The 10,952-nt window shown below is 46.1% G+C and overlaps 1 protein-coding gene across 1 annotated transcript in view; it reads left to right on the plus strand.

Moving 5' to 3' along the window:
- MAML2 (mastermind-like 2 (Drosophila)) overlaps positions 1–6,535 on the plus strand; it is a gene marked incomplete at its 5' end in the record, with an annotated part of 62,967 nt that extends 56,432 nt beyond the window's left edge. The window contains 2 exon segments of the mRNA XM_010012524.1: positions 5,566–5,697; positions 5,700–6,535. Coding sequence (XP_010010826.1) covers positions 5,566–5,697; positions 5,700–6,535 — 968 coding nt within the window.
- Between the last annotated feature and the right edge of the window lie 4,417 nt (positions 6,536–10,952).

The raw sequence follows: 10,952 nt of genomic DNA on the forward strand, positions 1-10,952 counted from the left end.
TATCTTCCACCTGTAAGATCATCTAGGAGAGCCATGTATGCACCAGGTCCTTATTTTCTGAGTATCCTCTGCAGAGGCAGCAGGGTGGTGGCTGCTGCTCTCCTGTGCTGTTTACTTTACTGTCCCACACCACTGAGAAGTGCCGATGTATGGTCTGGAGAACCAGCTTGTGGTCCATCCAGGCTGATGCTGCATCTCTCAGACATGGGAAAAGAAGGGCTGGTACTCTTCCCATTAGCACTGCCTGGGGCAGATGTGCACCCAAATACTTGATATCGAGGTGTCCTCTTGACTATGCAGCCTCACCCCATCCAGATAGCTTCTCTCATGTACATGGTACATCTTGCTTAGAGACTGAGATGAGAACCATCCCTCCCTTTAAATGGCAGATCATCTACAGCATGAGGATCCTCATACTGATTATACTGATGTACCTTGCATGACAGCATCACGGGCAACCAGAGCAAACAGACCTTCTGGTCTGTTCAGTGTGCCACAGTCCTGGCCTCAGTGCTGCTCTACAAGAAGCATTTCATTAGGTCAGTCCAACAGTGGAAAAAAGCTCCACTGGGCAGTTTCTACCAGAACTGCCCAGGGCAGAAAATGCCCAGCACTTCAGGACTAGTCCTTTTTTCCAGCACTTGTGCCCTTGCCTCCTTAGAGTCTAGTTTTGGAAGCACAGGACTGCCTGTTTCATGCCTTTCACACTGTTCACCTTGCTGGTTAGCTGGAGGCTGCTCTGAGAGCAAAAGCAGAGTAAGGGGAAGATGCTGGGGAGAGAGAGGAGGTGGGGGAAATGCAGCAGATGGATCAAAGGATGTTCTTTATACTGCAAAGCGTCTGTGCAGTAAGTATAAAAAGGATCCTTCGCCTTCTAGTGTATCTTTTTATACAACACACTGAGGGGAAAAAAAGGATGTTTTGGTTTGTTTGTTTTTTGGTAACTGTTGGCTCTGCAGATTCAGCCAGGGATCTGAGTCTTTCCCTCCTACCTATCATTTGTAGCAACGCTTTTTCAGCTTCTGCCATGATTTTAATGAGTTCCCAAGTGCAGCTTGCTCACATCCTAGCTGTCTGCCCAACATCCTGCCCCTCTGCTGGCCATGGCACCAACAGCTTGGCTACATATGGAAGGGCTGCTCAGGCAATGTTCATGCCTTCCTTTGCTTTGTTTACAAGTTCTAGCAGCAACAACCTTGCTGCAGTCTGGAAACTGCTGATTTCTAATGGGTCTGAGTATTTATCACCTTCAGTAAATTTGCACAAGCATCACTGATGCAAGGTAATAACCCATGGTGAAGGCAGAGAGAGCCCTGCTTGCTGGCTTGGTACCTCCTGTGCTCATAAAACAAGTGCTTTGGCAACCCCAGCAATTTTCTAGGGAATCCTGTGATTTGGTGTGTTCTTTAAAGGTTCATTCCTGGAATCAAATGATTAACTGAGCCAGTCGGTCTCACCTCTGTGCCTGGCAGCATCATGGAGCAGATTCTCCTGGAAAGAATGCTAATGCACGTGAAAAACAGCCAGGTGGTTGGTTCCAGCCAGCATGGCTTCACTAAGGGGAAATCCTGCCTGACCAGTTTGGTGGCCTTCTATGATGGGGCTACAGGACTGATGGACAGTGGCAGAGCAGTTGATGTCATCTACCTGGATTTGTGCAAAGCGTTCGACACTGTCCCACACGACATCCTTGTCTCTAAATTGGAGAGACACCAATTTGATGGATGGACCACTCAGTGGATAAAGAGAGTTGCAGTCAACGGCTCAATGTCCACTTGGAGACCAGTAATGAGTGGTGTCCCTCAGGGATCGGTGTTGGGACCTGTGTTGTTCAACGTCTTTGTCAGTGACATGGACAGTGGGATTGAGTGCGCCCTCAGCAAGTTTGCCAATGACACCAAGCTGTGTGGCTCGGTTGATACACTGGAGGGAAGGGATGCCATCCAGAGGGACCTGGACATGCTTGTGAGGTGGGCTGATGCCAACCTCATGAAGTTTAACCAAGACAAGTGCAAGGTCCTACATCTGGACCATAGCAGCCTTCCAGTATCTGAAGGGGGTCTCCAAGAATGCTGGAGAGGGACTCTTCATCAGGGACTGTAGCGATAGAACAGTAATGGTTCTAGAAGCGGTAATGAGTTCAAACTTAAACAGAGGAAGTTCAGGTTAGATATAAGGAAGAAGTTCTTTACAGTGAGGGTGGTGAGGCACTGGAATGGGTTGTCCAAGGAAGTGGTGAATGCTCCATCCCTGGCAGTGTTCAAGGCCAGGTTGGACAGAGCCTTGGGTGACATGGTTTAGTGTGAGATGTCCCTGCCCATGGCAAAGGTGTTGGAACTAAATGGTCTTAGGGTCCTTTCCAACCCTAACTGTTCTATGATTCTATGATTCTTGAATTTTGCTTAAAAACAATCCATTTCTAGTCCAAGATGGAAAATGGAAATTACTGCAGCCCCATCTTTGAAAGGCGCCAAAATAAGTAGATCACCATTGTTATGTGGCTTTTCTTGTTGTTCTTAATCTGATGGACTCTTTGCCAATCTTGTGGTATTTGGAGCCCCATCTCCTGGGTTTGAACCATGTGGGATTGGCAGCACTTGTCCATTCAAATCTGCAGTCCCCGCTGAGTGAGCCCAGGGAGGACAGCAGCTTTTCGGGAGAGCCTGGGAGAAAGGGCTGTGCTGGAAGCTCAGCAGCAGAGCTACCAGATGGAGCGATTAGGAAACTCTTGCATAAGGGAATAACAGCAGGGAATCTGTTCCTTTTTCTGGGAATAGCTTTGCTCAGGTCATGGAAGAAGAGACAAAAAGTTGAATAAATTAACATAGGGGGTTGGTGACACTTGGTTAAGCATTTTATTGCTCTCTGCTTTTCACCGTAGTGCCACGGTGAAAGAAACCCCAAGACAAGAGCAGGTGAATCGGGCAGGAAAGGCGTTTCTGGGACTGGCTGCAGTCTGGAGTGGCCAGCTGCTAAACACAGCGCTGCCAGGGAAGGGTTTCTTCCCATCTGGAAGAAATCAGAACGGAAAATGTTTGCATTAAAAATAAAAAAGGATAAAAATAGCAATACAAAGAAAGAGGAAGCTTTGCCTGTTGCACAACAAGTACAACCCACGTCCCAGCCGCTTGTGCTCGTTAAGGAGCATGGCATTGGCAGGGCAGTGTGATGGGTCACCCCAGGAGGGGCTTCATGCCAGTGGCAAGTGAAGGGACTCCACAGACTTGTAGTTCAGATGGAGGGAGAGAACCAGCTCTCCCCAGATGGCTGTTCCAGGCCTTCTGAAACACCACTGATTCCTGTGCTGGCATAAGGGAACAAAGAATGAGGGCCCCCATCTCTATCACTCCTGCAGAAAGATGTTATAGTATTGCCAGAAAGCAGGGAGCAATGCACAAGCCACTAGCAAAGCCAAAGACAGGGCTAACTGTGAGCTTGTCTGCTGAGCCCTGATTGTGAGAATCTGATTGTCCCTGTGGGGGTAAAACCAGGTGGATCCTCATAGCATCTCCTGTCCCAGGGGCTGTCCAGCCTGGGGACTGAATTTAGATGCTTAAGTTAGTACAGTTAGATTGTCTACAGTGAGTATCTCCAGCTTAGCTCCAGTTGGTGGGAAAGCCTGCCTTCCAGGATAACATGAGGTTCTTAGGCTAGGCCTCTGTTTATATTGACTTGGAACAAGCAACTCTGCTTGTGGAGTCATGCTTAGTGTTAATAATGGCTTAGGAAGAGAGTATTTTTAAGTACTTAAAAAGAAGGAACCCTTTTCATCCATTAATAAATGAAAATAGCACATAGATGTATAAAAATAATGCAGAAAAGGCAGAAATATATGGTAATTTTTTCTTCATTCCCAGTCTGAGGGAACTGAACATCATTATGATGAAATTTCAACTGGAACAGTATATTAAACAGCTGTTCCTAAACATAGACTCTTTAAATATGTATGTGCATGATTTGTCTTCAAGAGTTCTGAAAGAGCTGGCTGAGAGGTTCTCCAAATTGTTAATGTCACTCTTTATTTAGTCTTGAAACTCCAAGGAAGACTGCTAATGCCATGCCAAAAATTAGAAGAGTTAAGTAGGTAATTGCAGCCCTAGTGACCAAATGCAGAGCTCAGCAAAAATACGGGGGAGCTGATACAGCGTGAATAAGGAAGAATTGGGAAGGGAATATAATTAGTGTCAGGCAATATGGATTGATGTAAAAGAATCTTTGCAAACCAGTGTGGTATTTTGTTCAATGAAACCACAACTTTGGCTGATAACAGTAATAGTTGTTCCTTTCATGTCCTTTAAAGCATCTGACTTTGTACCGCCTGTTGTGGTTAAAAAGCAGAGTAGTACCAAATCAGCATAACACGTAAGGAAATGGCTGTTAGGTCTCCAAAATCACTGTAAACAGGCCATGTGATTTCAACCAAAAGACAAACATAGTCTGAGATGATGCTGAACAAGAAAACAAGAGCTTACTTTACATCCATCCTGGAGATGTGGAAGAGCTGTTTCTGTGACCAGCTGCGATGGGTCTTGAAATACTCTTGAAATCAAATGTTGAAAACTGTCAAGTTCTGAAAAGAGGTTAGAAGGATTGAAGGACTGGAAAACATGCCACACACTGAGACTGATGATCTGGAGAACGGTGCAGGTGTGACCTGTGCAGTAAGAAGGAATTGATGGTGGACCAACAAATTAATCACACAGACTAATACAAGATGGATGATGAAGTCAAAGTTAGTCAAATTTGGTGTGGTTTTGTTGTATATATGAAAGATCAAACCAAGGCAGTGTCCCATGTCCAGCAATTGCTAATAGTTGCTACCTACAACATAGCAAAGCTCCAGGGCTGTATGTTCCTCCATGTCTTCTGTGGGGGAGGCTCAGGGAACTCCCAAAATGTGGTGGTACCTGTGTAGCAAGACTATCCAACAGCTCTCACACTTTGGGAGCCACCCAGAATGGTACAAGAATATAGCTCATACTGTCAAACGTGGCAAAGATTTCCTTGCTGACCCACACGTTGGGTGAAGAAACATCTTTCATTTGCCTTGAACCTGACTTCTTCTTGTAGGGCTTGTACTGGAAGCAACGGTAACAAAGGGAATTAAACTGTGGAGCAGCTCATTGTGTGCTGAGGTGGGGTCTCCACAGTGCCATCTACACTGGCTGTGTTTAGAAACATTTGGTCTTCTTCAGCCAATCTCTCAGGAATTAATTCAGAGCCTTGCATAAGCAATCAGCTTACATTGCATAAATGACTTATTGTGGCTTCAAAACAGAGAGTATGTCGCTGCAAATCTGCCACAAGTGAGCTTGTGTGAGGTTTGGAGGCTCTTGTGATTCACTGGCAGGTGTCGGCTACAGGGCAGAATGGCTTCATGCAGGCCAAACCGCCCTTTGAATGATAGGCATCTTTAAACCTCGAGCAAGTTCATGTAAGTCCTCTGAAGAGCAAAGTACCTTCTTCAAGATATTCTGCTGCTAGAAAACTGTGTTTTTAACTTATGAATGGCACCACACATTGATGCTCTTGTTTGTTTCAATGCTTTTGTTTTCTCCTTTCCAGGTGGTTCACCAGCAGTGAGTATGAGCTCCAACAACATGTCCTTATCCAACCCAATTTCAACTCACAGCCTCATGACCCAGAGCTCCAGCATCATGTCCACCCCTGCTGGGACCCGAATGCCTTCTGTTCCTGCCACTGCTACGGGAACCTTCCTTGCAACCAACCAAGTTCATACAACGTGACTTCAGGAATGAATCAGATGCAGCCACACAGGAACCAAAACCAAGTCCTGCCCAGTCAGAACAACCCCATGATGTCTCGACAGCAAACCATGGCGCAGGGGAACAATGCAGCGGCTTTTGGGTCGGGGTCGGTGGTCAACACGCAGCAAGTAAGGCCAAGCTTGAGCCATGGAGCCACAGGTATCCCCGCGCAAAGGCCGGCCAACGTGATGATCACAGCTACTGCCACTGCCCAGAACTGGGCGCCGCAGGAAGCTGCAGTGAAGCAGCAGGATGCACTGAAACCTGCGGGGGTCCGTTTCCCTGCTGGCACTCCGTATCCTAACCAGTCTTTACAACGCAGCGTAGGCAACCAGCATTTTCCTCAGCGTGCACTGGCACCTCCTAACCAGTTAACAGCGGGAGTCCAAATGAGGCCTCCTCTAAACCAAATGCAGCAGACTCTAAATGGACAATCCGCTGGCTCACTACGAGGTCTCAGCGTAAGACCTAACCAGCTGAGAGGACAGACTGTGCCCACCTTGAATCAGCCAGGAACAAGTATGACGCCTCCGTCATCTCTGCCATCAACCAGTTTCACATCTACCACCCAAAACTCCCGGGCTTACCAAGGAAGTGACCATGGCAATGACCTAGCGTTTGACTTTCTGAACCAGCAAGGTGACAGTATAGGACCTGCACTCAACAGTGACTCAGACTTTATAGATTCTTTACTGAAAACAGAACCTGGTAACGATGACTGGATGAAAGACATCAACCTCGATGAAATTTTGGGGAACCACTCGTAAGTGACAGTACCAAGGGTCAACCAGATTAAAAGGCAGTAAGGACATGAGCTTTCTCTTTAGATGCCAACAACCTGCTTGATTAATTTACACTCCAGTAACTGGGCTGTCCTTTAAGATACCATACGGGGCAACTGCCCTGTTCGAAGAGTTGCTCTAGGAATAAAACTGAAGTCTCCCTGATGAACAATAACGTAAGTGATATTCAAGCCTGCCACAATGGAGTGAGAGCACATGAAGGGTCTGTTCCCCACACTGGTGCCCAGCACATTGCAAACCAGTTCTTTTCAAGGGAGCTGCATGGAGAAGCATGTTTAGCTTCCCACACACGCAAGCACCAGACACTGGCTGTGCAATATCATTTCTCTGAGTGCAAACTACAAGCCCAAGTGGTCCAGAGCTCTTCAGCCTGAACAGGTTCATAGCCCTTAACTTCCTCAGGACTACTCGGCCCTCATGGCGTCAGGCCCTGTGTAAATCTCATTGTGTTACAAAAACTGTTCGCTTCTACACAGTACAAACTCACATGTGCTTTCCTGATGGTTTTGGTTTAAACCCTCTATGTTTTGTAGCACACAAAAGGGTAAGTGGTCTCATCCAAGGGAAGAAGGAAACACATCATCCAGTGTGTTACTCACTGTGCTCTAGAGTTCACTTCCTCCCTTTCATCAGTGCTTGCAGCACGTATCAGAGGACTCTACTGTCCTGCCAGCAGCACAATCATTTTGGGCATTGAGGGAAACATGAGATGAACTACACCAAAGGTCAGGATCCTCGCTTTGCCACCTTGCCCTACCGCAGGGACTTAATGGACAACTTAAGTGAGAAGGGTGCTCATGGTTTGACCCTTACCAACTACTTTTCCAGTCCAGCTTAGAGGAAGGCAAATGCATGAAGTGGCTCAGCTAAGCTGCTATCCTCATCTTAGCCCCTGGCAACTGTCAGGTAGTTCAGGCCGGTCCTCTTCTACTGAACAGGTTTACCCCAGCAGAAATGCCAGCATCTCTATCTGGGAGAGGTTACAGTTCTGATTGCACAGCATTTTGGCTCTATCCCCCTTTCCATTTGCCATATGGGGGGAGCCAGAAGAGGCCCAGTGGTAGCCCAGGTCCCCACAGCCTCCATCAAGCAGAGTATGAGTGGCTCAGCCTCTGAAACTGGGTTACTCACAGTAGGAGGCTCCACTAAGCCACATCTGTGCATGTAAATGAAACAGTTTGGGGCAATATTTCTGGGTACTGGACAAAATCACCTGCTCTGGGTTTTGAGATGGCCCAGCTAACCAATTTCTGTGCATCATGAGGGGGTTAACCCTAGGCAAGGACCATTCCCATGGACAGTCGGCAGCCACCTTGCAGCCACCAGAGGCAAACAGAGCAGAGCAGTGAGGATACAGATTGTTTCACACTTCCTGACCTTGGTGTCAGGAAATAGTCTCAACCATGTTAAAAGTTTCTCCTGTGAACTTGGTCAGTAAGGACATCAGAAGGAGTTGCTGTGTCACTGTAAAGCAGCTCTGCGGTGAGTCAGACAGGAGAATTCACAGAAGGGAACAGCTCTTACAATTCAAATGAAAAATGCTGTTCTTTAAAATGATGTGCTGTGATGTCTTTTACAGCCTCCTCTGAATTAGCTAAAACGAGATGTGGCAAAGGAATACAATGCCTGCATTCACATGCCTCAGTGCCAAGAGGCATTGCTCTGCCCCGTGCAAGTTCTTTATTCACCCTTGTTAGTGGCACTGGGATGAGTAGACTACTTGACAATAGCCTCTGCACTTATCTGACCTAGTTCTCAAGAGAGGCTTTAATAAGGCAAAAACCAGTCATTTCACCCTGTCATTTTATGTGGGCACAATTGTTCATGATGTTTCAAGAAGCTGGTGCACAAACAAGCACCAGCACCTCCAGGAAAGGTGTGACATGGGCATTTAGCTAGATGTGCCAGCTGAAGTGGGCTGGTCCATGGCATGCTTGTCGTAGGAAGGACAAGAAAGCCTGTTGAAGAGTCCCTTTGCTGCCCCAGCTAGTGATGGTTGCACACCCCTGCACTGGGTAACGTGGTGGCTCAGCTGCCCAGAAAGCTCCCTCTTGTCTCCAGTTTTGGTTGGGGGGCACATGGCCCTTTAGTACAAGTCTTTCCAAGTCTTTAAAGAACTTTTCAGCCCAGGTCACTAGCACCCCACCTCACTTTGGAGAGATACAGATGCACTCTAACAAATGAGTCCCCAGTTAACTGTGCAAAACTAGGCTGAAATAGCAGCTACATAGTTCAAAGTGGAGGGAAGGTTGGCTCATCTTTTCATACAGAGGCACACACCACGTCCATGAGCAGGTCAGCACTGACTGCCGAAGCTCTGGTAGGAACAGACAACTGCGATGACACTAAGGCCAAGGCTGAGTTGGTATCATCATGAGCAATGGGCACTGAAGTCAGGTAACTTCAACTATCCACACATGCCATTGAAGAGGCCACCACTGGTTTCTGTATTAAGACAAGAGTGTTTTCCAGATCCTCAAATGATGTAAAAAAATTGTTCAGCTGAGGAGCTGGTCCCAAGACTTCAGGATATCACCCAGTGGTGGATTCAAAGCTGAGCTTTGCCCTGTTGGCCTCAGCATGGAGTGAAGAAGACACTGGGCTGTGAGTGCCATCACTGGGATCAAAATGTCATCCTGTCTGAATTCTACAAAGACAGAGGCCATTTGCAGTCCTGATGCATTTGGAATGTGAGCTCAAAAGACTCCTGCAACCAAAACTTGAATCCAGTATCATTTCTTCAGAACACTTGTATCTGAACAGAGCTAGTGTCTTTTTTCTCTTTCTTTGCCATGGCTAAGTGCACTATCCTTATAGTCTATTTTTCATCATGGACTGGGCACTCTTCGCAGTATTGGGTTGTAAATATAAAGAATTATTTGTTTTGTAAACTTTTGTAAAAAAATACCAACCAAAAAGTAATAATATTTTGGTAGGAATAATAAAAATCATATTATTTGGGTTATATTTATACATATGTGAAATAAATATACTATCGAAAAGTTGTATTTTATACAAGAAGTCAACGGTTACCTTTTGTATTCTATATACAAAGTTTTGTATGATACGATTGTTTATTTTTATCTGCAGACTTCAACTTTGGATTTTGGGGGAGGGCAGAATGGGATCATGGTTCAACAGCTGGGTCTGACCCCAAGCTCACCGAAACCAATGGAGTCTTTCCATTGCCTTCACAGGGCTTTGAATCAAGCCTTTAAATCACCTTCAGATATGTCTGACATCTGAAGCTCTCTGGAAACCTCAACATGAAAACATTCCAGGTTTCAAATTTTTTCCCTGAAAAAGGCTTTTATTATTAATATTATTATTATTGTTACTATTATTGCAGCTCTTGGGAGGCAGGTGGGACCTATGTAACTGTCATGTCCTTGTTGCATGTATGTCTGCTTTATATTTTCCCCATATTATAAACCAGTGTTTCTCTATACAGACTGAAAGGAAAAGTTGCTGTACAGAAATGTTTGTGTTTATGCATTTTTACATGTGGCTGTATATACCTCCTAGTACTATGCAGTGACACTTATTTGACTCCATTTATTTTTCACCTAAACATGAATAGTATGTTTTTCAGTAGCTATCAAAACTCTGCCAAGTAAATCAATCAAAATTATCCCAAGTGTCTCATTTCTTAATATGGATTTTATGATGAATGTCTGTTTAGTCAACTGCTGGTTTGTTCTGAGTAAATTAAAATTGCAGTGATATTTTAGGAGTGGGGTGAGGAAAATGTGCATCTGGCAGCTTCTGGGAGCTCCATCTGCCTCTTTGCAGGAGAGCTGTGATGTTTTCCTGCTGGCTGAAGACGTGGTTTCATTACCCGCAAGGGTTAACAAGTAACACATGGTATTTTAGCTCCTGGTGAACGGGTTAGTGTTGTCTTGCAGGACAGCGATTTCCTATGGGATCCTGCTAAAGCAGAGAGCTGGGTACCCCAAGAGGGCTGGCCAGGTCCCCAGGCCTATGCCCTGCCCTGGATCATACCCTGGAGATATCCACTCCTCTCTCCCCACTAGCAGTGACCCCTAATGGGATGCCAGAAACCAGGCTTCTCCTCCTTCCCTCCCTGCCTGCCTTGCTTTATGCCTTGTTTTAGCCTAAAGAAATTCCAGCATGCACCAGATTGTGTTGGGCTGTGGATTGATTCACACAAGTATGTCTGAAATAAATAGGTCAGTGAGCTGAAAAACAGCCAGGAACCCCTCCCAGGCGCTGGAGCACAGCTGTCTGTGCCACCAGCCTGAGAAGGTCCCTGGTAGTGCTCATGTCCAGTGATCATCCTCCCAAACACGTCCTGCAACCAAGAGCAATTCCAACTTTGGATGCAGGATAAGAGGAATAAGAGGGTATAATAATATGGACG

This window comes from Nestor notabilis, unplaced genomic scaffold (assembly GCF_000696875.1).
Source record: "Nestor notabilis isolate BGI_N333 unplaced genomic scaffold, ASM69687v1 scaffold8504, whole genome shotgun sequence".
NCBI lineage: Eukaryota > Metazoa > Chordata > Aves > Psittaciformes > Psittacidae > Nestor > Nestor notabilis.